Raw genomic sequence first — 26340 nt, 5'->3', positions numbered from 1 at the left:
GTCAGCATAAAATCCATCACTGCTCTTTGGTCCAGGTTGAATCTGCCTAACTCCAGCTTTATACTCAAATTTAGACAAAGTTTGTGCAGGGATACAGTCCAAGGCAATTAAACAAGGAGCAATTTCCTAGCCTTGTAAGAAAAAGGAACATTCTGATACTGCCTCTTGATTTTCTACGTGTGTACTAAACAGAGGTAATAAGAGCTTGTTTCAAAACCCTCAGTAACAAAAGCTGTTCTTCATCTGATCTTCTGCAAGAAGTCTGAGCTAACACAGTGTATGGGATGAACTTAAAATAACTAATTTCAGCTTTCATGAGAAATGAGGCAGGAGGCATAGGATTGATGGGCTTTGACATCAGAAACACGGTTAATAACAGAGGCAGCTGGGAAAAGGTAGCGCTGTGATTTTTTTGCAGGGCCAGAGACAAGCAAGCCTTTAGCAGCCCTAACACAATTTTTTATCTAATACTCTTGGGCATACCCCTGGGACTGCTTGTAAAGCACAGGTCTTTAGCCACAGACTCAGGGAGATGGATAAGAAAAAAAATAATTAGCTTGATTGATGCCTGAAATTTAAAATAAAAGTGTCAGGTGGAAGCAGGAAGAATTAAGTCAGTAATCTGCTGTTATGACTGATGAGGGCATCTCAACCAGCAGATAAGAAAACTCTGCTTTTGCAGAAGACATATCACAACAAAGGTTGGGATCTAAATGGAAGGCAGGCCAAAGGAAATTGATCAACAGCAGCTGAGTGAAGATCATTTAAAACTTGAAGAAGATCCCTAGAAAAAGTTTTCTTCTCCATTGGAGTGCTTCAATATTAAAAACAAATTAAAAATTGGCTAAGAAAAAAGGAATTGTGCTAGAAAGGGAAAAAGAGCAAATAAAATTCAAGTGCTCTTGCAGATCCTGAAAAACGTTTATCAAGGATATATAAATACTGCTCAATGAGATGGACATGAGACTAATGCTACTGGCCCAGGATGAATAAAGAGAGGGAAGGCAGGTGGACTTCAACCCAGGTAGGTGAGACAGCAACATCGTCTGGTTTTACTACAGTGCTGAAACACATGGAGTAGAAGGTCCAAATCAAGAACAGTTGGGAAAAATCCATGTCTGTTTTCTAGCATCCAGCACTGCAAACTGCATGGGGGGGACAGGGGAGAAGCCTGCTGAGAGCTTCTGGGTCAGGATGAGTGGGTAAACCAAAATGGGGGATGTTGGTGTGGGTGCCTGGTCTGGGTGATGGGACAGAGTGTACTCAGTAAGCCTACAGATGATACAAACCTGTGGGAAGTGGCTGGGATGGTTGTGCTGCTGTTCAGGGGGAGCTGGACTAGCGAAGGCTGGGCAGAGAGGAATCTCACGAAGTTCAGTGAAGGAAAATGCAAGGTCCTGCACCTGGGGAAGAATCACCCCACGCACCAGTACAGACTGGGGCTGACTGGCAAGAAAGCAGCTTTGCACAGAAAACCACGGGGGTCCTGGTAGACAAGCTACCCTGGCCCAACAATGTGTCTTTTGGGCAAAGAAAAGCAAAAACCTCCTGGGCTACCTTAGGCCCGTCAGTAGCCAGTAGAGAACTTTACCCCTCTGCTCAGCACTGGTGAGAGCACATCCCTAGTGAAGGGACTGGATCTGGGCTCCTCAGTGCAAGCGGAACATGGACATTCTATAGTGAGTCCAGTAAAGGGCCATGAAGGGACTAGATCACGTTAAATAGGAGGGGAGGCTGAGAGGGCTGGGGCTGTTTAGCCTGGTGAAGAGAAGGCTCAAGGAGAACTGTACCACTGGGTATAAATACATGATGTGAAGACATGAAGATGATGGAACCAGACTCCTCAGTGGTGCCCAGTGACAAAAGAAACTGAAACGGGAACAAATACTCTCGTAGTAGGAAGATGGTTCCAATGCAAAGATTGGGAAAAGTTGACCACCTCTCTGTCCTGTTATTGAGCTGAAGTCTTAGTAATGGTAGCTCCAAACTTCCTTTCTCAGCCAAGGGATCTCAGTTTAGAAATTACTGTGCGGTTCCTGTAAGAGGCACAGGAAGTGACTGTACAACTCCACTTCTCACTGCACAAGCTGAGCTGCTGGGTTCAGAAAAATCTTTTAAAGATCTTGACTGGAAAATCATTACATGACTTTAGCTTGTGTGGCTTTCCCTCGTTGTGCAGAGTCTGAACCCCTCAAGTAAAGCAGTTGACTCCTGCACTTCTGATAAACCAGTTCTCTGCACAAACTTTAAGCCCAGCTTCCTTCAGCATGGATGCTTTGGGTGTGTTTTCTTCAGGTGCATCCTCCTCCAACTTCCCATGGCTGCCTGAGTGCACAGAGTCTACTAACCCATGCGATGGTCCAACCCTGCCCTGTAGCGTGGACAACAGTTTTCAAAGTCAAACCCCAGTGATTTGTGCATAGTTCCCTCAGCACAAAAATCTACAACATTAACCCATCTTGCTATAATTTTTTTCCCCAGGTTTAAACAGAGGATGCCATCCTTTGTAGCTGCCAGTATGGAAACTTCACCATATACCCCTATAAAATCTAATGAAATCATTAATCAGTGACAAAATGGAGCCTGCAGGGAGTTTTTTTTCAAAGCCACAAAGTAACAAATGTTGGATTATCTTTCAAAGCAGGCAGATACCAAAATGCCTTTCGAAAAAGAGCTCCCAGAAATCAACCTCCACAGCAATAAGAATTAGTGAATATTCAAAATGCCAAGGCAATTCTTCACCATAAAAGTAATTTATGTTGCAATTGGAAGTTTCAATATGCATAGTTTCAAATAGGCAGTCCTTTCTAGAAATCTTGCACACTGAATCACAAGTCAACAAAGAGAAACTTTATCTGAAGCTCTTATAATGACATCAATTACCAGTTAACAAATGCTGGGAGGGTAAGGATTTGTGCTTCAGTCTTCCAAATGTTCCACTGTTGCCATTATGTGATATGTTCATGTTTCAGATATAACCTATGACACTCAGATTAATGAAATCCATTGTATTTTTTATATTAACTGCAAAGTCTTTTGGATTTCTCCTCTTATCATCTAGCTTCCCAATTTCAGTTTGTTTCCTTTCCGAAAAAGGAAAAACTCCAAAGAAGTAGAAAAACTAACCAGCTGTCACAAATGCTTGGGAAACCCATGCAAATAGTGCCTTGGAAAACAATTATTGGTCAAGTAATTTGCCCCAAATTATTTTCTAATTCAAAATACAAAAAAGTGAGTTGAAGAGATGAAGATATCTTTAATATAGATTCCTTGTTCGTCTTTAATACCTGTTGGAATCAGCATTTTTTAAAACAGATGACATGTAAGCATCATCCTAAAGCAAAAGGAAAGCTTTTTCACCCGCTTGTTCCTGAAAACTACTGAATATTCATGCTGCAGTGTCAAACAGAGTTTAATTCCATGCTGCTGTTGAGAGCTTGGATGAATGTGCCTTACAGCATTCATGGAGAAAGAACAGAAATGTTCACTTTTCATCTTTTATTTGATTAAACCAGCGATTCCAAGTGAAATCACACAAGATAATCCTATATGTAAATTATTTATCTAGTCCGGGGTTAAGGTTTGTTATGTTAATAACTCAAACCATAAAGCTTAACTGACCTGTAATCACACTGGTTTCCACTAACGTGGATTTCCCAGTCACGTCCTTCTTACTCTCATGATGCACCAAATCGTTTTGACAACCAACTCGCAACTCCGAAACATTGGCAGCTTGACTTGAGCTCAATTTCTTGATGGTGTCCACAGAGAAATTCTGAAATTACACAGAAGAAAGGGTTACTCCAAACTGGATGCTTTCAGAGATGTGACACGTCAGAGCAACATTCTTTGGGCTATTTCTGTGAATTTTAACCACAAATCTTCTGTTTGTCAAAGTAAGTCATCAATCACATTTACCATGAAGCTTGTCTTTGAGGCATGTACATCACAAAATAACATGACCAGAAGCCACTCTAGATGAAGAAATTACATTTAAACATACCTTCAGTCTTTCTCTTCTTTTTTTTTTGGTATATAGAGTCATGTAAACACAAGGGGGGAAATATAGATGTCCCTTTTGGTTGATAATAATTTCTTCCTGATTAACTATTTGTATTGTAAAGACCATCCTTTTAACAATCTCTGTTATGTATTACATTGCAAATTCATGGAAAATCTTACACTTCAATTACATTTATCCAGTAGCATTCATAGCATAGTGAGTATGGTTTGAGGATAGAACCAGGCAATTATGAAGTAACTAATTATAGCGTTATTACATTGCAGAAAGTAAGTTATATGGCTGCAATATTTACACTCCTTGAAACTCAGGCTTGATACATACATTTCCATAATTCTGTTTGTTTTGTGGTTGTTTACTTTGTTTAATTGCAAGGTATTTGTTTTTCATCTGTGTAAATAAGAGTCAATCAAAGTATAAAAACCCCATATCTTCAGTGAATCTATACAGTAGTTGCAGTGCAGGTACTGTCCAATTACGGCCATTATACCAGAGTACATGCTTTAAAAAATAATCAGCCTAGATTTTCCATTCAAAATCAAATGTAGATTTTCCTCAGCAATGACAAAGCCCATCCTATTCAGAGAGGGAAGGTCGTGTTGGTAAACTGACAGCAGCTCTCCAGTAATAGTGTTTATCTTTCTAGAACCAACCCACAATTTGTGAAAGCATGAGATGAGGCTGCATTTTATGGCACTCTGCCCCTTTTGAAAAAAGGTATCAGCTACCAACAAGGAAGTCACTGGTAACTGAAAGAGAAAATTTGAGAGAGTGTATTAAGAAGAACAGGTGAGGATGAAACCTGCAAAATGCACGGACAGTTTTCCTCAGTGGGTGACTTCCCGTGTGACCTAAGTGGAAGACCCTCATTTTTCAGTTAGAGGAGTCTACAGTAGTTTTCTCCATTTTTTTTTAAGATAAACACTCCAAGCTTGATGTGCAGGGGCTGACTGAGTTACAGTGTTCAATGCAAATTTGTGCAGTATGGGTGGTACAATGCTCTCCTTGACTGCAAAAGGGCCTCTGAGGTCAAGCTAAGCTTTAAGCAGTGATGTAATTCCCAAAAAACACCTCAGGGATTTGCACAAAGAGAAATACAGCTGAGAACTATTTTGCAAAGAGGACAGAACTATCAGAAGAAGTTCTTCACAGCAGAGAATTAAAATAACCCAGTGGAAAAGACGCTGCTCAAACTAGGACAATGCTCAGCTGGTGTGTTGTGTTGTGGAATAGCCTCGCTGAGATTACGGGACCTTTGTCTTCCTTGTACCAACAGCGTGGCCTTTCTTTGGCCTCCAGTTCTCTTCTTGATCACCTGCACCTAACCATGCCTGTATGCATCACCTGTTTGTCACAATGTGAAGGACACTTTGCAGGTAGCTACTGAGAGACGTCCGTCTTCTGCTCACCTGAAGAACAATCTTTCAAAGCAGGCACTAAACCTGCCATGTCCTCACTATCAGTCATACCTGTTTATCACAAATGAAAGGTCTTGGGAAGGGCAGGGGAAAAATATTATTCACAGGCAGATTCTCCCTGTGTTCCAGTTGTTTGACATGTGTAGCACATAGAAAGCTCTCACTTGAAAGTCTGCTTTTAGATAACTAGAGAACCTTAATTTAAATAGTAGACCTTGAAATCTATTTTGAAATCATGATTTCTCCTTTATTTTCTAGTCATGTTATTTAACATCTAAATCATGGCAATCAATATAATGAAGGAGCATGTTCAGATTATTGATTTTGCATTGCCTTAACACACTAAAAAACAAGCTTTGGTATCAAACCAGAAAGATCCTGCCATTAAGAAGAATGTAGCTGAAGTTTATGCTTATCTTATCAGTTGCAAGCAAAACCACACGTGGTGATATAATGGTTACCTGGGGCACCCTGCGAAGAAAACATGCAGAAATCCAACACTTAAAACCAAGCAGGATTTCACAAAGAGGATTGTCACTTCACTGCGTGCTGAAACCTGATACTGCTTTAACATTCCTAATAGCACTATGGATAACAATTGTACTAGGGACCAGCTGAGATAAGGCACACTTTTAAACTATACAAAACTGAAGTCTTACAGTCGTCTTTCAAATACCAGGCAGACCTAACAGCACCGGGTTTCCATCTACCTGGAGTCATTGTTCCACTAATTTAAAGAAGTTAGGATACCAGCCATGGCTTTCAGTGCTGTTACTGCCAGAAGAAACAGTAATTCAGTTAAAAACTCATGGTCTGAATCACAGTTGTTTTTTATAGCCGTGCACTCCTGAGGAAACTCTGGATCTCAGCATTTGGAAAATCCAACCAGCCGCTACAGGTGTGTGAATTAAAAATCTCACCCCAATGGCTAAACATTGCCCATTACATCTCTTATTGTCCAGAAATAACTCAGAAGATGAAGCACAAAGCCTTAAATGTAACATAAGACTGCACAGTCTCTCTCAGGAAATAGGAGGTGGTGTTACATCAAACAGGATCCAAAAAAGTGTGAGAGCCAAGGTGAGAACTAAAGGGCTGGAGACGCGTCGCTTCAGTAAGAACAGAAGTTTCAGCATTCTGCAGAAGTGGTGAGTGCAGAGTTTAATCTAACATGCACGAACTGAAAACGCTGCGGTAGCAAACTGAGTTTCAGGGTGAAGGGTCTGAATTAATTTCCCTTGATTACCTGAAGAGCTTAAAGCGCTGCATTGGCGTGCGTGTGCGCGTGTGTGTGTGAGCTCACTTCGGCAAGCAAGGCTTCCCTCTGCTTTCCCCCTCCAGAGGCAGTGAAATCTGACAGCAGTTCTTGTTCTTAGAGTGGCACTGCACAAACATTAATGCTTCGAATATCTACAGCCCCACACAAAACCTGTTCCAAACCCATCGATTTTCCCCTGCAGTTTAAGTGTATGCTGGCACCCCAGTCTCACAGCTCCAAGGTGCATCCTCCTCTGACTTAAAAAGCTCAGGCTATTAACAGTTGTCATCCTGTGAATATTTCTTTCATTGCTCTGCTTAATTGTTTTTTGAAGTAATTTACCAACACCATGTGGTAAAACTCTGAGTTCCAGAGTTTACTTCTGCATTATGCAAAATATCCTTTGGATTGTTTTGTAGGGTGGGTTTTTTTACTATACTACCTCATCATTTCATGGTGCTGCTGTAATCCCTCTCCTCATTTTCTCCTTGCATTCAGGTTTTTACTCTTTTCTCCTGAGTCACCTCTTCACCAGACTGAAGATTTTCTATTCTAGCCTAATTAATTTTTTTTCTCTTTCAGGAGCCAAATTGTAATCCACGATGAACCAGCTCCTGAAATTCTTGCTTCTTTGTGAGATACAGTCCCAAACTACTGAAGGCAGTCTATATATACCACAGATACTTCAGGCAGTGGTATTCGGTCACAACCACTCAGAAAGCCAAGAAAATAACACAGGAGTTCTTACAATTAAAAACCAAACAAACTAACTTTAAAATTAGTGTAAATACTGAAATAAAATAGCTGAAAGAGAAGCTCTTAAAGCAGGTAAAGGAAGAAAAAAAACCCAAACCCTGTTAAAACTGTTTACAAAAAAAAAAAAAGAAAAGAAAAAAAAAAAAACTACATGTGTTCATAATACACATTATTGTTTTGGTTGCTTTTCTTTTTTTCCCCCTTTTTTTTTTGTTTTTAAAAGAAAGAAAGCCTCAACAGCATCTAGAACATTCAGAGTAAAGAAGGAGAAACAACATTTGTTTTAAGTACAGAAAAATGTGGGAGTAAATATGAAACCAACAGCTGTCATAGTCTCTGAAAATGCTGTGAGAGATGTAGTGGCATAAACCAATCTGACAAAACTATGCTTTTCCAGACAGAAAGTCAAGCTGTTATATGATTACAAATGACTCTAGTGAAGAGGAGTACTCATTTGTCGGAGCAATCAGTGCTGGACATGGCACTACACCTTTGGAGTACATTTATTATGAGTCACCCGTGCTAGTAGACACAGATCATAAACCTTTTACTGCAATCTTTAAAGACAGCTTGGAGTGGCACTCTTTGCTGCCTTCAGAAACTCAAGCCCCAGCTCTAGATATATATTTTTGCTTTGGCATATACTAAACCATTATATTTATCTGTAAAATGTTTAATTGCTGTCTGCACCCTTCCACCAGAAAAAATAGCTGTATGAGTAGAATGAAAGTGTGATGGATGATTCTGCAGTCCAAACACATTTCACTCTTTCCTGACCAAAAATTAATAAAAAAAAAAGATAATTTAACTCCACAGATCACAAATGAAGATTCTGTAAGAGAGTCATACAGCTTTGTATTCATGGGGAAGCCCAAACCAGCCTGAACAAAGCTATTGCTTTTAATAATTTGAAGAATATTTAAGGAAATTGGGACAGGGGTAGAGAGACAAGATTGCTGATCTATATGGAAGACTTAATGAGATTAAGAACAACCTACAGAATGCCAACCTACCTATATCCAACCTTCATTTTATCAGCATGACTTTCTGCAGGCAAAGTTTGGAACTGCAGTGAATCAGAGAAGAGTCACAGGCTTTGATTCCCATATTGTGGCAGTATGAAACCAGGGTAAGTGCTTTCACAATCAGAGCCTCAGACCATCCTGCAACACAGGTCTCAATATTTTTCCAGTTTACAAGAGCATAAGGTGAATGGCTGCATTCTGGGGTAACAGTCAGATTTACACCAATGTTAATCAAAATAAAATTTCACCCACTGTATGACTAAAAGTAGGACTGGGTACTTCCACCTAACAGATGGAAAACACAAATTCAAATAATGGGAATACACACGTAGAAATTGCTGACACCTCTCAGGAAATTTGCATTATTATGTCAGACAGTAAGGACTGATTTATTCCACTTGAAAGGAAACAATTTCCTTTAGATTATTACTCATTTGTATCCCAAGGTAGCCTTCTTGCATGATCTATTGGCAAGCCAACTTATCTTGCACATCAAGGTAATTTTTGCAAGGGCACAGTGTACCCATAGTTAAGGGTACTGACAAGGATCTATGATTTTGTAGTAAAGAATTTTAACAGTGTTCCCCATTGCACTGATTCCAGTACATGATAGCAAGCCTTCATTTTCCACAGTCCATTGGAGTGTGGAAAAGGAGAAGAGCTAGTTAGAAGATGCTTCAGAAAGGCCATGGGCAATAAAGAGGACCCTCATTTAGCCTCATTAACATACAGGACGGGAGCACTTTGGAGAATCATTATTTGCCTGCAGAACTCATATGGTACTATAAACTACAGATGAACTATTTTTACCAAAGAAGGGGTCAAGGTTATATTATTTCAAAGACAGGAACAAAATTGCATTAGTTGGTGAGTTCCTCTGTGCCTAAAAGGGACATGAAACATCTGATCAAATTATAATTTTTTGATCAGGGTTCAAGCTCTTAACAGGTTTCTCCCTCACAAGGAACTTTCTATACCTGCCAATAATATCACAATGTCATAGCATCACAGACTGGTTTGGGTTGGAAGGGACCTCAAAGATCATCCAATCCCCTTACCATGGACAGGGACACCCTGCACTAGACCCAGTTTCCCCAAGCCCCATCCAGCCTGGCCTTGAACACTGTCAGGGAGGGAGCAGCCACAGCATCTCTGGGCAACCTGTGCCAGGGCCTCACCACACGCATCATGAAGAATTTCTTCCTAATATCTAATCTTAATCTCCCCCCCTTCATCTTAAATCTACTGCCCTTTGTCTTGCCACTCCTTGCCCTTGCAACCTGTCCCTCTCCAGCTTTCCTGTAGGCCCTTTTGGGTACTGGAAGGCTCAATAAGGTCTCCCCAGAGCCTTCTTTTCTCCAGGCTGAACAAGCCCAGTTGCCTCAGCCTGTCTTCATAACAGGGCTCCAGCCCTCTGATCATCTTTATAGACCTCCTCTGGACTCACTTCAACAGCTTCATGTCCTTCTGTTCTGGACCACAGAGCTGGACATAGTACTGTAAGTAGGGTTTCATGAGAGTGGAATAGAGAAGGAAGAATCAACTTGTCCTTCCTTAGAATCACAGAATCAGTCACAGGAGTTGGAAGGGACCTGGAGAGCTCATGGGGTCCAACCCCCCTGCCAAAGCAGCTCCCCAGCTCATATTGCACAGGGCGGCGTCCAGACGGGGCTGGAATCTCTCCAGAGATGGAGACTCCACACCCCCTGGGCAGCCTGTCCCAGGGCTCCCTCACCCTCACTGGGGAAAGTTCTTCCCCATGTTGGTGTGGAACTCCCTGTGCTCCAACTTGCAGCCATTGCCCCTTGTCCTGTCCCCACAGACACTGAAAAGGGGCTGCCCATTCCCCCTGCATCCCATGCTTAAGATATTTATAAACATTAATAAGGTCCCCTTCCTTGTCAGTAGTTCAGGGTTTTCCTGCAGATTAAAATGGGAAGGCTATGTAATAAATTCATTATAGATCATAGACAGCTGACACTTACCAGCTCATTCTTAGGGTTCAAACTATGTATTTAAAAAGTATATTTTCCTAAAAGTAGGGACAGAACTGGTTCAAAGCTTGAATATTTGGATTTAAAAAAACAAAGCAGGGCCAAAAGTCACGTGCTAGCTACACCAATTTCTACAAAAAGAACAGGAGCTAAAGTGTGAAACTGAACGATCGCTCAGAAATCAGCGACTCGTGGTCGGCTCGGCTTTTTTCCCTTTGTGCACTTAGTCCCTATTCCAATGGCTCCAAAAAAAGGAAAAAAAAAACCAAACCAAACAAAAAACACCCCCCAAGACCAAAAAAGAAGGAAGAGAAGGGAAGGGAAAGGGGAAAGGGAAGGGGAAGGGAAGGGGAAGGGAAGGGAAGGGAAGGGAAGGGAAGGGAAGGGAAGGGAAGGGAAGGGAAGGGAAGGGAAGGGAAGGGAAGGGAAGGGAAGGGAAGGGAAGGGAAGGGAAGGGAAGGGAAGGGAAGGGAAGGGAAGGGAAGGGAAGGGAAGGGAAGGGAAGGGAAGGGAAGGGAAGGGAAGGGAAGGGAAGGGAAGGGAAGGGAAGGGAAGGGAAGGGAAGGGAAGGGAAGGGAAGGGAAGGGAAGGGAAGGGAAGGGAAGGGAAGGGAAGGGAAGGGAAGGGAAGGGAAGGGAAGGGAAGGGAAGGGAAGGGAAGGGAAGGGAAGGGAAGGGAAGGGAAGGGAAGGAAGTGCTGAGGCGGTGTGGGTGCGCAGCCGGGCGCCGTTGGCGGGAAGGCGCGCCAGGCACCGCTAGGTGGCCGTGTCCCCCGCCTTATTCCCGCCGACGCCGCCGTGCCGGCGGCCGCTCGCGTCACACGGTGAAGCGGCGGGTAAACCTCCGCCTGCAGCCCCTCAGCGGACAGGGGGTTCTCTGCCTCCCCCAACCCCCCCATCCCAACCTTCCCCCCTCCCCGTTTGAAACTACGAACGCGGCAAAATTTCTCCGCGGTGCCTAGGCAGAGGAAGGAAATATTCTTGAGTGGGATTCGATGTTTTCCTGGGGTAACAGTGTGTGGCGAAATGTTTACATCTGGTAATTAATCAGGCTGAGCTTTTAATAAGCTGCGGGGAAAAGCAAAGTGTGTGTGTGGGGGGGGGGAGGAAGATCCGCCCCACAGGATGACCTCCAAAGAAGGGCTGTTGATGGTGCACAGTGCGTGCTTTTCAAGGGAATTTCATGAGAGCTTTGAGGAGGCCATTAACCACTGCCAGTCTTCCCGGCAGTTCCCACAGCCCAGGTAACTGCGCTACAGCTGATCGAGACAAAATAAGTTGCATTATGTGAAAAGGAAAAACCCCCAAGCGCCATGCAAGGGTGTACTGCTATTATATTCCACTGCATGTCTTTCTTTGCTCCAGAAACTCAGAGCCCCGAGCTTTTTGTTCTTAATCCAATGACTTTCGTGTACTCATTCACTGCTCACAGTGCTCATTTAATCATTTATTGTTGAATGAGACCTTTTTCTTTCCCAAAACCTGTCACAGAATAGTACAGAGTACGTCTCGAGAGACTTAAAATGAAGCTTTGCTACCAAAGGGTCTTTTATGTCAGTGGGTAACTAGAGCTGCCAGCCACTTTTCCCAGACATTTTTCTCCTGCTCTGTGTGTATACAAGCAAAAAAAGGGAACAGAAAATTATGTTGGGTACTCTTGAATGGCGCAGGACAAAACACTGCAGCATTAGCTCGCACAGAATCACCAAGCTTACACCTCCAGCTATTAGTGTTACAAACCAGGAACCGTATCTTCACATACTTTTTAGCAGTAGTTCAAATGCAAAATACAGAACTGCATAATGCCCTCCCAGCTCTGCCTGGCCTCTTCCCTCTCTTCGCCCTCCTAAATACATAAAAGAGGGGAGGGGGCACTTGATCCTCAGAGCCAAAGAGCACAGAACAGTTTTTTCATCTTTACTGCCATGTATATGATGTTAGTGTTACATTTACTTTTGCAGATATGTCTTTATCTCAGTGCCTGTTATTTTCCGAGTACTTGGTCTTAAACAGCACTTCCTTTATTCAGCACACTATGCAGTGAAAGGTAAGTATTGTTTCTGTGCATTTTAAATGCTGGCAAACTGAAACGTGCTCTTTTTCCACATAGCAGGTAGGAACCGGCGAGGTTCCCCCAGCTGTCACCTTTCCGTACACCCTGCCTCCTCATCCTTCCTTCACTGCCAGCAGCACAGCCAGCCTGTCCGCCCTGCCCAGCGACTGCAGCCACAACCGTGAGTGCCCAGCTACAAGGAATTAGGCCTGGGCTGTCTGAGATCGGGCGATGAAGCGCGGTTAGTGGCCACCTGTGAAAATCCTGGTTTCCATGGCACTCACGGCGTGAGAAGGCAGCCGTGAACAGAAGCGAGAAGAGGGCCCCCTTGTTTGATGGGTTAACCCCAAGGCAGGCTTTTGCTCTTCTCCTGGGCTACTTTACCCACTAAGCAGTGAAGTTCTTGGGAGAAAAAAAAAAAAGTGCTGGAAAGATGTAAATTGTTAAGATCTGCTTCTGTATTGCAAATACGTCTCACCTCTGCACATGGAAGGGCTTGTTTGCTCAGACTATGAAATGTTGCGTTTTGTGAAATCACCACTTAAGCAGAAGATGCGAATTCTTCTCATTTATCTTAATGGGACATTAACTGGAAATTTAATTACAAGGGAGAGCTAATTATCTGCAGGTTTGCCAAACTGCAGATGGAATCTACTCAACAGAATGAAATCTGAATGCTGAAGCCGATGGGAACGTAAGTGCAATTCAGTGAGGGGAAAATTTGAACTGAAACCAAATGAAAAGAAGAACGAAGTTTCCTGTAACTCCTGACACAGAATCTCAAATGAAGCACCTCTCGCTGCACCGTTTCCCCCCGCTGTCTCACCCTTCATCCTCAGCTCTTCTCTGTTCCTAAAAACTGAAATAACAGCCACACGGGTTCAAGGCTAAAGGCATCTCCCACAGACCTCTCTCCTTCACTGTTGCCATAAGCAGGCACCAAGGAAGAGTAAGGACAGGGCAAGGTGCTCTCCTACCTCCACATACACTCATAGCCCTTTACTATTTTCATCACAGGGAATTTCCTGAGTTTGATGTGGTTTGTCTATTAGTAACCCTCAAAGGGTCTCTTTTCCAAGTATTTGTCCGGTCTCCCCTTGAACTCCTGATCCACTTCCAGCCTTGTTCTGGCTCCCCTCGGTCTGAATATATCCTGCCCCATTTCCTCTCATTGTGGCCCTGTGGCTAGCGGGGAGGGGAGGGGAGGGAAGGGGGCAAGATCTTAAAAAAAAATAAAAGATGTTTTCAAGTTCTCACTGCTGTGCTGCCCTTCCTAGCATGAGTCTGCAAGTCCAGCTGCAGAGCTCACACTGTGCTTCCTCTTACTGCGTGACAGAAAACGCTGTACGTGGCAGACAGCAGCCTCGGGAAAGCAGCAGGGCACCGCGCTGGTCGGAATTAAACACTCCAGACTGGATTCAGATCTCAGGAGCCGGGTGTAAATCTGGAGTCACTCCCTGCAATGCAGAAGCATTGTTCTGGATTTGCTCAGTCACGGCTGAATTCAGAATCAGGCTCCTTGTTTTTCAAAATCATCTGGTTTCCAGGCCACAGTGGGGAAGGTAGCAGCAGGAGTGAAAGGAAAAATGGGTTATTTTATTAGTAAAACGCTTTCCTATTCTAATAGGTATTTCTGCAACATTTGGATCCCTTCAAGAACTTTGCCTTCTCACACACGTATACACATATAAATGTAGACACAGGTATAAGTATATAAATATTTCAGCTTGCCCACTAGAAGCCAGCCTGTTTTGGCAGAGAGAAACTATTCTGCCCCATTTTTCACTTCCCTCTTTGTGCTTTATTCTCTGACATAATTTCAGAGCTCTGAAACTAAATTCACTTGCAGCTGTGTTAAACTACCCACCAGGTCACAGGGAGTTTTGGTTTGCTGGCAATACTGGAAATGTCCTGGGGAGGAGATGGGTTTTTCCTCACCAGAACAGACTTTAGTGCACTGAACTTCTGTCAAATTTGGAACTGCCGACCCCCCAGAAAAAAAGATTCACCTCTAATTACAAGTGCTTAAAGGGGACTTTTCGATCTGTCTATTGGCATTTTAGATTTTGAATTTCCCCAATACAGTGCAGGGAACAAAAAGTAAGGGAAGGGAAGGCTTACAAGGATGTTTGCTCCCCAGTTCCTAAATTAAACTGTGTAATACACTGTGCCCACTTCTGCCTCCTGCCCCTCCCCTTGTACCACCCTCCCTCCTGGGCACTGGAGCTGGCTGGAGCTACAGGAGGTAGGAGAGCTTTACCCAGGTTCTCTCTATGGTGGACAGCAGGACCTGGTCACCAGGCTGTAGATCCAAACCCTAAGATGCTTTGATACCAAGTTGTGAGGATGAAAATTAAATGTCCTTCTCTGCTCATAACTGTTTTCCAGCGTTTTTGTTACGTCCACTCCATTTCCAGGTTCTCTTCAGCGAGCTGGGTCTGTAGGACAGACTTGCCACTCCTTCACTCTTCAGAGCTGTACATCTGTGGCATTTATAAGGCCCTTTCAGCCCATGAAAAGGAGACAGGTGAGAGGAGAGGATCTGCACAAATCCCAACCTGTCATTTCTTGGCATGCAGAAAAAACCCTGAGAAGCATTCCTATTAAGCAGCACGGGAAACGGTGCTTTGCTTGTACACTCAGGGATGTCGACCAGCAGAAGAAGGTTCATATTTAGTCATTTTCCATTGCATTGTAGAAGCCAAGGCCTGCAATGTTCATATTAATGCATGATGTCTTAGTTCACACAGATGGATGTGCCGTATCACAGGCTTCTTCCAACACAGCGTCATTGCTCTTTGCCTCCTATATGGTGGCGATTATGTGTTTCCTTCCCTTGCTGTGACTGTGATGCTATCCCTGACACATTTCTTTTGCTCCTAAAAGAAGCAACTACTGTCTCTTCTGGAGACAATAATTACTTATTTTCAACATATTCTGTTTATTTAGGACACTATTAAAAAGATAAGGATAAAAATGCAGCCACTATCTGTACTACAGAACTATGGCTTAAGTTATAGCTAAAGTAAATGCAGGTGAAGTAAAATTCTCCCAGTAATGTCTCTTAAAATTTATTTTAACAAATTATAAACTTTATGCTGGCTTTCACACTGGAGCTAAACCAGATAAAAAAGCATTAAGCACAGTCTAAATCTAAAATTGTTTCACAATTAGAAAGCATATAAAACAATTAAAAAAACTGTCTATGGGAGAGAAGAAAGAGAAAGGAAGGGCTGTGCTCACTGAGACTGACTGGCAACATGGAACCTCAGAGTGATCAGGATCTCTCTAGCAGGTCTGTGAGGGCACACGCCAGCAGCTCAGGGGGGCTGGCTGAAGTGGTGTGGTGTGTGGGCATTTTTCAGCCAGTTGCTCCAGGCCAGGACATTATTGTTCTTGAAGAGGATGAGGGACCTGTGGTTTAAAGTCTTAGGGGAGCTATCAGAACTGGGGTGTGGAAATACCCGTTAATGAGCGTTAGACAGTGTCAACTTGGGCATTCACGCCTATGGCTGCTGCTGGACCTCAGTCCAAACTAATGCCTCTGTGGGAGTTTGGAGGGGATCAGTAACCCCACGACCCTTTGCAAGCCAGTAACAAACCATCTGAGGAGTTGTGAGCCATAGCAAATCTTCAGCCTGGATCACTTGGTTTTTCAAGAGTGGCTGGCTTGAGACAGCATGGCCTGTGGTGAGAAGGGAGACAGGACCCCCTATGGCTCAGCTGAAACAGCTCAGCTCCTACAGTCCACCAAGGAAGTTAACACAGACCTGATGAAGGCACAAGCAATTTGTCTTCATTGCTCTGGTGTTTTGGGTGTATCATACAGGGCAGGCAAGTACTTCCAGTTGAGACAAAAGGCCTGGGTGAATCACATGGTGGATGTAAGGCCTACATACCATGTTCTCATACAACACTTGGGGAATAGCAGCCCTCAAGCTTACAAGAAGTCAGCTCATAGTCTCAATGTACTAACCCAGGCCTTTCAAACCACTTGTTTAATATTTTTCTGGAGCAGAAGACATTTCAGACAATAAGTGTCTGCATTTCCTAATGAAAATAATGAATGTTTCTTCGATGACATTTACAAAGCCCGAGAAGACAACCACATTGGTGTTTTTTTAAGCACCGTTGCAGCTGACCAATACATTAAAGAGCTGTTGGCACAGATAGTCTTGCTGTGTCACGGACAGAGCTGTTAAATTCTGAGCTGTCAGGGCAACGACATACATCTTCAGAGGGCTTTGCCACGATGGCCACAGGTACACACCGGCTAGAAGAATCTCTGAGTTTATTATCTCACAAATAATTGCTTTGTGAGAAATGCTTCAAACTATTGACAAGAAAGTGCTTTTCAGTTTGCTCTTGAGGACAAAATGCTGAACAACTCTCCTGAGTTTGATCACATAGGGCTGCTTTGGCTTCCTTGGTCCACTGGATTACCTTGGGGATTTAGAAAAGGTTTTATTTCTGCAGCCTAAAATTTGATCTTGTTCAGTTTTTGAACCAAGCCTAATTGTTCATCTACTGTTCAGTTCAGCAGCCAGCCTGTAAAAATGTAGTGCTGCCTTCCCCTGAGGCTTCATGCTCAACATTCAGATGGTCAGCCAGGTCTTTTTTTCTGGCACGAATACTTTCTTCTCAGGAGATGGAAATTGAGATAACACCAAGAAAGCTCACAGGGGGCTTTAGAAGAGATTATTATGACATCGATCTTGTGCCAGGCTTGAGAGGAAATATTTGTAGTCCTGTTACCTGAACAAGTGAGGCAACATTCTCACTCTTTTCAATAGCAAGTGTTTCAAACAGGAAGACTAGACTTCCACTCAGTGGTATGTGTCACATATCAGGTTGTTGGTAGACCTTCCATGCTCCACATCATAGAGGAGCTTGCAAATGCTGCTGCAATGTCCCAGGTCTACCAACTGAGCTCTCATGCTTCAGCTTCCAGAGCAAAAAGGACAGGATATTTGATCAAACTGGCAATGCTGTCAGCAGCAGGACTTTTTTTTCTCAGCTGAAATGACTGCTGATCTCCAACCTACCCTCATTTCCTTTGGTTTGCAAATGGTGGCAGGCAGGAGAGGAGGAGGCTGGCCTCTTGGTTCAAGGAAACTCAAGAAACTGCCCGACACAGCCAACCAGAAACACAGGGCTTAGAGAAGAAAGGCTCACCACAGCCAGCTCTGAGAAGACATTTCTCTCTCCAGAGCTGTTCTCTTCTCTGTCTTTCAGCAAAAACACAGCCTGTGGAAGTACAGTGCTGGAGAGGAGCATGGCATTGAGGAAATGCAAAAACTCTCCAGCCCCAGAGAGACCAGGCTCTCTCCCAGCTGTGCCATCGTCCAGCTACCAGGAGCAGATCATGACAGCTGTAAGATCACATAAACAGAGGCATGTGGCACAAGTGAGGTTGTCTGAACTGGAACAAAGTGGCAAACCTGAAATGACCCCAGCCAAGCTGCAGAAAGACGAGGTGGCCAGTGCCTTTTTCAAGCTGGTTGAAAAAACATCTTGCTGATTGATTAATGAAAGCAACACAAATTTCAAAAGCATTTGGCTGATTTTGGCTATTGTTGTCTTCTTGCCCCAGTGAGAAACAGACTAATGCAAGAAAAACATCTAATCAGCTGGAGTGAATTAGTCTATTAAAATCAGTGTGCATCCTCAATGCGAGTGCAGCTGTACACATGTGTCAGTGCTTACAGGAGCTGAGCCTTAGAGGTTTCAACCCTGCCAACTCCTTCACACATGCTTAAATTTACCTCCATGGACAATCCCATTTGGCAAATGGAAAATCTCACCATGGTATTGTACAAGCCTGAGAGCTGGCAAGATCAGGGCCTTGGATTGAATGTTTTCTACAGCAAATCTTATTTTTGGCACTAAGGAAATGATAGGACTTAGCTGGACAGCCTATCAGATACACAGATCCTGTATGCCTTAAGCTGAAAGGTACTCAGGGAGGGACTATGTTTTTTCACAGATGAGGTCAGGGTGCTCCCAAAATTCAAATCATAAATAGAGAAAACAACTTGGCATCATTTATATGTTTTCTTCTTTGTGGATTTATGAGGAGGTTAACAAGAATAAAAGAAGAATGTACAGTTTGTTATCATTGATTCTGTGGTTTAATAATCTTTTATTTACTTAGGTGTAGAAAACCTCAAATCCATCTATGTTTTCTGGGTGTCTGAGAGCATTTGAAAGCTTATATAAATAAGGCCGATCTTGGGTTAGCCTCCCCTTCCAACACTTATTTCAGCTTCTTGGATAACTAATAAGCTCAACAGCAGGCAACACTGCATGAGGCAATGGCTCTTGGGAGACAATTGTCTGATCTACCTGGAGTTGGAGTAAAATCTCTCATTAATTTCACATGGATCATCAGAGAGCATCTGTGAGGTAGCAACAGTTTGTGGATGACACAACCTCGCTTACCAGCAGAAGCCTTCCCTTCAGTACCACTTATTCCCTCAGACACACAGCCCCAAAATCAGCATCCTTGGTTGGAAACAAAATGCTGTGAGGTAAAAAGCTGTGTCATAGGCAACCTGAGGATACCCTCAATGCCTCCATCCGAGCCAGAATTTATCAGGTCAGCAATTTCTGACTCCTCCTAGCCCTTTTGGCCAGCTCTATAACCAGCATGTTAGCATCAGGGAAACATGCCCCTTTGTAACAGAAACTGGCTCCTCTTTTGAGCCCCCATTTTACATTGGCACTGGAAAAAGAGACTTCAACACAAGTGAGAGCTAGATCCAGGGAGGCACGAGAAGATCCACTTGCAGTACAAAGCTCCTTGAAACCAGTGAGTTTTACCATGCTCTGCCTTCAGCAAATCTTTGCAGGAGGTGGTCTGTGTGGTTTTGTGACCAAAAGGTTTCATTTTTAGCTTGGGGGGTTGGGTGAAAAGAGACATTTGAGAAGAGATTTCTTGAAAGGTTTATGCCTGTCTTGGTAAGCTTCAGGAGTTCTCTGATGAATTGCCTGGTTTGTAGTCCAAAGTAGGATTTCCCTGGAAAAAATTCCCTGGAATTTTCTAGAAAAAATCCAAGAGGTTTAATTTCAGTCTGTCATATATATGATTGAGATTAGAAAAAGCAGCAAGGAAACAGTTTGTGCTTTAAACCAGTTTATTTCAATATTTTTAGAAATCTACTGGTTTTGCAGATTAATTTAACAATGTTGCACAAACATTTTCCAATGTCTTAGAACTTAATATTACTAAGACTGCAGGGGTGTTTGGTTATTTTTTGTCAGAAAAAAATGGTTTGCAGCATTCATATAGTGAGAGGAAGAAAGCAGAGGCTATAAAATACTCTGCTGATAAAAGCAGTATTACTGATAGAAATTTCTAGGTTTAAATAGTCTTCATCACATTTCTCTTACAAAGTTAAGAATATTCTTTACAGCAATTTCATAATGTAGCTATCTAAAACTTCTATATTAAGCCCTGGATTCAAGCAGGTATTCATTTTTTTTGTGTGACTTTACAGGTACAATTGGTACATTGCTCCTGGCAGACTGGCAAGATTGCACACAGGAATTATCTCATTTAACTGTAGATCAATGCCATGACTGCAACTATAAAATTGTAGGCAAATTGTACAGTAACTACAAAGTTATTATCAATCACTTTTAGCTCTGCAGTGGCACAGGAGAGAGGACAGATACCATAATAGGCTCACTGCTGAGTACATTTCATTAATACACTCTGTTTTCTTCCAGAGTATTGCACATCTCCTGCTCCTGATGGCTACATTTGTCTTGCTCAGAGGAAAAGAACGGAAATCAACCCAGGTTCAAGTAAACACATCAGGATTGGCATTGCTTCTCTTCTTACAGATAAAAAGATTTATTTGGCTGTTTATTATTTGTTAGGAATTCATCACATGTGCATTTAATAGCATCAAACGGTGTCTTTCTGCTTTCACTGGGTAATTATTCGGTCGCAGCCCTAGGTGGAAGGCAAAGCAAAATCAAAGGTCTCTTGTGGATTTCCAGTGTGGGCAGGTGTTGCTTTACAGAACATGTAGCATTAGAGAGGCATAAAACCAAGATGCTGATCCGATCAAGACCCCGGTACTGTTGCTGCTTGACAACTGATCAGATTTTAACAGATAGAAGCAGGTGTAAGAGATGGAGGCAGATAACGTACGTGTAGAGGCAGGAATGGAGCCACACACCTCATCACCACTGCTCATTATCAATGGCTACAAAACCATTTTAAGATTTAAAGCAGTAGTGCAGGAGAGTAGACTTTACCCTTTGCCAAAATGACCTTTTCTTGCCCATCTCCTATTCCCTTTTAAAACCATTTTTTTTTAATTCCTGACCAAAATCTTTTTTTTTTCAGGTATTCCTCTGATGTCAGCTGTCATGGTATGGTGGAATTTAATGTTCTGGGCCAGAGAAACAGTTGTGACACACATAGTCACAAAAGGGTCTCTTTGAGATTTTGCTCCAGAGGAAAACTCAGTACAGTAGTCACTTTTTCCAGGATTTCTTCTTACTTGCCTATAAACAGAGGAAGATGCAGGGCTTCCAGGAGAGTAAGGAGGCGAATTATTTCCTACTGGCAGTACAAAAGTGGGCACAACTCAGTAAAGAGCTGTCTGGTGATTATCTCTAACTGCTTCAGAAACATTTTGCAAAAATAATACCTGGTAGCATTTCACACAGCTAGTCTAAGACAGAACTTCTTGCTAGCCTTTGATGTAGATGTACAGGGACACATTACACCCTCATGACAAGTGCATCCTTCCAAGGACAGCATTAATACATCCTGAACAGCAAATTGTTGACTTTAAAAATACAATGATTGTTGTGAATGAGGCTTGTAGGCTAATGGTTCAACAAACTTCATGTCTGAGGTCTGAGCCTGTTTTTCTCCCCCAAAACTGCAGAGAAAAATTCCTGTTGGGAGATTTAGTTCAGAACAAAACACATCTGCTAGCCATGAAACCCAGCCACTAACCTGCTGAGTGACTGCAGGCAAGTCATCTGCAGTCTGTTCCCTCTGCTGTGCATCCTCTATCTATTTAGAGCACAAGGTTGTCTGCTGGGACTGCAGCTCGCTGTGTGTTTCTGCAAGGCTCAAAGACCCTAAGACCCTCCCTCCACATGGGCCTATAGATCTTACAGTGACTATCAATACCTGCCAAGGGGGTCTTTACCATCACACCATCACCTAGAGGAATTTCATTTCATCCGAACATCCCACTCTTATTTTCCAGTGATTGGCCAAAGCAGGTCCCCAGGTGTGAGAAGCCCTCCAGCTGCCTAGAACCTGAAGCTACAGACAGCTGCAATAGCATTAAATACCTCCCCAGGATCCTCAGAGCTAGGAGTAGTTTGTTGTTCCCTTCTTTTATTATCCTTATACAGCCTTTTTTATAGCCAATGCAAAAGCAATGTGGGGGGAAAAAAAGGTCCTTTGTCTTTTTTCAGTTGCCTTGATAAAACAGTCACAAGCACACACACAAATATTTTTATGCTTATAAAATATACATATTTTGAATAAAAAGTGCTGGAAAACTTTTGAATGAAGCAGAGTTCTGAGGTCAGAAAAAATTCCACTAAGTTCTGATTGAGAGTGCAAAGATGAGATGGTTTAAATACAGTCTGTCAATAAAGAAAACTTGTTTTCATTGCCATGTGTACCATTGAATGGGTCCTGTCTCCAGGAATCAACTTGGCCATCATCAAAAAACCCTCTCCTTGCAGAAGTGTGTTTACCAGAACCCAAATATACTAAAGCCTCTAAGTAAAATGCAACCTGATTCCTCAAGACAGAGAGTTGCCTTTTGAGAGGGTTCACTGTACATCCTGGTCTCCATGACAATAATTGCCAGCTGGCTCACAGTGTTATCTGAGACACCACGGGGACCTGACACACGGGGTGGAGAGGGAATGCAGTGCACTGTGTTCCACTGGGCTGGAGGGCAGGTAGGCACTGAGGAACATCATGGTTAAACGACAGGCACAGAAACAAATACTAGTAAGTAACAGCATCAGTTCACAGCTTCCTCCACCGCCTACAATGTCTTTACAGGCCATATAAGTTTTCCATTCCAGTTACATTCCCCTCCTGGAAAGGAATAACCGCTTGTATCAGTACAGGCTGGGGGTGACCTGCTGGAGAAGAGCTCTGTGGAGAAGGACCTGGGGGTCCTGGTTGATGACAGGGTGGCCATGAGCCAGCAGTGTGCCTTGGGGGCTGAGACAATGGGATCCTGGGGGGCATCAGGAGGAGTGTGGCCAGCAGGTCACAGGGGGTGATCCTCCCCCTCTGCTCTTCCCTGGTCAGGCCCCACCTGGAGTGTTGTGTCCAGTTCTGGGCTCCCTGGGATAAAAAGGACAGGGATCTCCTGGAGAGAGTCCAGAGAAGGGCTACGAAGATTATTAAGGCCCTGGAGCATCTCCCCAATGAGCAAAGGCTGAGTGAGCTGTGACTGTTCATCCTGGAGAAAAGAAGACTAAGAGGGGACCTTATTAATGTTTATAAATATCTTAAGCATGGGATACAGGGGGAAATGGGCAGCCCCTTTTCAGTGTCTGTGGGGACAGGCCAAGGGGCAATGGCTGCAAGTTGGAGCACAGGGAGTTCCACACCAACATGGGGAAGAACTTTTCCCCAGTGAGGGTGAGGGAGCCCTGGGACAGGCTGCCCAGGGGGTGTGGAGTCTCCATCTCTGGAGAGATTCCAGCCCCGTCTGGACACCACCCTGTGCAATATGAGCTGGGGAGCTGCTTTGGCAGGGGGGTTGGACCCCATGAGCTCTCCAGGTCCCTTCCAACCCCTGCGTTTCTGTGATTCTGTGATTCTAAGGAAGGACAAGTTGATTCTTCCTTCTCTATTCTACTCTCATGAAACCCTACTTGGAGTACTACATCAATTCTACATCAACTGTATCATCAGCTTTAACCTTGATGCATCTTTTTTCCTGCAGAATTTTTTTTTCCAGGTACTAAGTTCTTTCAGCAAGAATCATCTCTTCTCCTTTCTGCAAACAATGCAGCCCTCTCTCATTTTCTTTGTGAGAATTTAATTTCGTCTAAAGGAAAAGCTGATGTGCAAGAATGGCAACATCAGAGCTGGACCAGGGCTGCTCAGAAGCCTGCCTCAGTTACAGCTAAGGCAAGTGAGCCAGCAATTCATGCTGAGGAGAAAACTGGCCAACAGACCCAGAACACAGCCCTGCGAAATTACTGACATGACACGTGGAAAATAGAAACACACCAGCTGCACGGTTCCTTTGAAAAGAAGTACCCCATCAATGGTTGCATGTCCAGTGTGCAGGTGAGACTGTTGTCAAATAAATCACCATTCAGTCAAAAGCCCAAGGGTGAAATTTTGTGCTTTGCAACAAAAAAACCCCTCACGGCTGAGAAAGAGGGAGCTTTGATAGTTTAAACCAGTCTTCTTGTCATCCAACTTTTAGCTGCCCCAGGAGCTATAGCTGACATCGACCACTTTCATGTCCTACTACCTCATTTTTTACCAGGCCCTTCAGAACAGAGGGGACGCTGCAATGAAGTACATGAGCTACCGTCTGAGGATGTGTTTATGTCAGTCAGGTCTGGCGAACAAGAGTTCAGCAGCGGAGAGGTGGGAGATAGGAGAGAGAGCAAAATTAGGGAAGTGAAGAGGCGCTATTCAAATTAACTCATTGCATCTGTCTTAAGTCATACAAAAAGATATAATTTCACCCAAGAGCAAGCCTTCCAAACGGCAATTTATTTTCTAGAGATAATTTAATGACACACCACTACTCGAGTGCCTGGTACTTTACATACAAATAAAAATGGCAAGTCCCTGCACTTCAGTGTTGTCATCTAAATTAGACTTTTGAGACCAAGTCCTCTGTGGGTATAAATTAGCATAGCTCTACTGATGCTGGAGGAATTATTTATGCACCAGAAGAGGAAACAGTGCTGGGAAAAGACATTTTTTGACTGTAAATGGTATGGAAAAAAGACTTTTCGTGACTGTAAAACACCAACCCAGTCCTGATTGTTTTTATTTAAATTATTAATCCTCTGGGCTTCTCCAGTGACTCGATGATTTTACAACACTTGTAGATCTGTAGAATCCATATATAGATTCATAAAGCAATAAGAACAAGCCTTTCAGCTCTCAAGAAGAGGAGAGGGATGAGCCATGTAAAACAAGAGAATTCTATTACCGCAGCTTCTAGGCTGCTTATGTAAAACTCCTGCAATTTTGGCTTTAAAGGCCACAAATGCCAACAGGGAAAATGGTCATAAAAAGTACATATGCTCACATTTAAAGCAAAAAAAAAATACATCCTTGACTATTAATTATTGTCAGAGCCGGTGTATTCTCTGAGCTTTCAGGTCCCTTGGTATAGAACGTAAATCTTTCTAAAGAGAGGTAACAAGCAGTACAGTAGGCAGAAACACGCTCATCGTGCCACTGGTATGTGCTGTTAGTATCCACAGATGGAATGTAATCTCCTGCCTGAATGGGCATCAGCCACAAAAGAGTGGTAAAAAATTAATTTTTGCTGGAATGGAATTTAAAAGCCTTATCCAAAAAATATATAAATTAAAATTAAAGTGGTACAAATTGCAGCAAGAAGAAATCGTGCTTCTGAACTGTTAGAGAAGAGATTCTCAGATGCTATCCATCAAGATCGCCCGACTCAACGACGTGGCTGCCTTCAACATTGCCTTGGAGCCAAAGCATTTGTACTTTATTGCAACCGGTTATGATCCCTTCAAAGAGAGGGACTGCAACTGAGCTATTCATCTCTCAGAGGTACATTGATGATCCTTCAAAGGTGATACAATATTGCTTTTCTTTCCCCCCCCCCTTCCTCAGGAAACATTGGGTAATGGTACTTTCACCTGCTGATGTGCAGCAGGACAGTGCACTGGTGAGATGTTCCTTGGGAATGTTGGGAAGCCAACAGCTACGCTCCTGTTTTCTTACTGCTGAATGTCTTTGTTTCAAAATACTGCTGGTGCATCCTCTCTTCTCAGGAAATATGTCAAAATGAGCCCACAGAAAACAAGTTTTAAAAAAGAGAGAAGTATGTGATGTTAAAAAATAGACAATTTATTATTTGAAGAGAAAACATTTGTGGCAGTAGGAGACTAGGAAGTGCTCTGAACAGAGGCTTTAGCAAGTGCAGCATCCTCTTGACTTCTACCAACTATGCTTTACTAGAAACATTTTACTCATCATTCATGTTCTGCAACTTGAATGACAGTGATGTTTTCCCAGACCAATCAATTTATTAAGTGGGAATTCTATATTGTGCTATTTACTGTAAAGTGTAAAACGCAGGCTAAGTGGCTAAACCCCTTTTCTTTTTGCAGGTGAATATTGTGTTTATTATTAGACTAGGCAGTAGTGATTCAAATACTGTTTGAAAGAATAGAAGTGACATCTTTTCTTAACTGAACCACCTTTTAAATGTAATACAAAGATAGGGGCACAAAATTGCTTTCAGTGGTTGTATATCAGTAGATAATCCTCTCAGATTTAAAAAAAACAGTCTTAGCCAAGGTTATCTCCAGCTGCAAACTATGACCTTTTCAGGTAAATTAATAGAAAAACCCAACTTGCTAGGGTTTAGGCAAGGGTTCTGAATATAACGTGGTCTTTTCTAAATCATAATTCTCTATAAATTAAATTTATTCACATACATCTTCCAGATGAAAGGGAAATGTTAGTGAAATAAAGATCAGAAAGTAACATGAAAGAGAAATAAATTTTCTATATTACACCTATTAATGAAAATAGGGACCCTGTGTGATTGGTAGCTGGGAACACGTTCATTAAA

At 42.9% G+C, this 26340-nt stretch overlaps 1 protein-coding gene across 1 annotated transcript in view; it reads right to left on the bottom strand.

The window, feature by feature from the left end:
- Nucleotides 1–26340, bottom strand: part of THEMIS (thymocyte selection associated) — a gene marked incomplete at both ends in the record, with an annotated part of 78985 nt that overhangs the window by 5927 nt on the left and 46718 nt on the right. The window contains one exon of the mRNA XM_084261700.1: nt 3622–3775. Coding sequence (XP_084117826.1) covers nt 3622–3775 — 154 coding nt within the window. The remainder of the gene's footprint in view (nt 1–3621; nt 3776–26340) is intronic.

The sequence above is a fragment of the Gallinula chloropus genome, assembly GCF_964237585.1.
Source record: "Gallinula chloropus genome assembly, chromosome: 3".
Taxonomy (NCBI): Eukaryota; Metazoa; Chordata; class Aves; order Gruiformes; family Rallidae; genus Gallinula; species Gallinula chloropus.
This window is presented reverse-complemented; position numbering and strand designations above follow the sequence as displayed.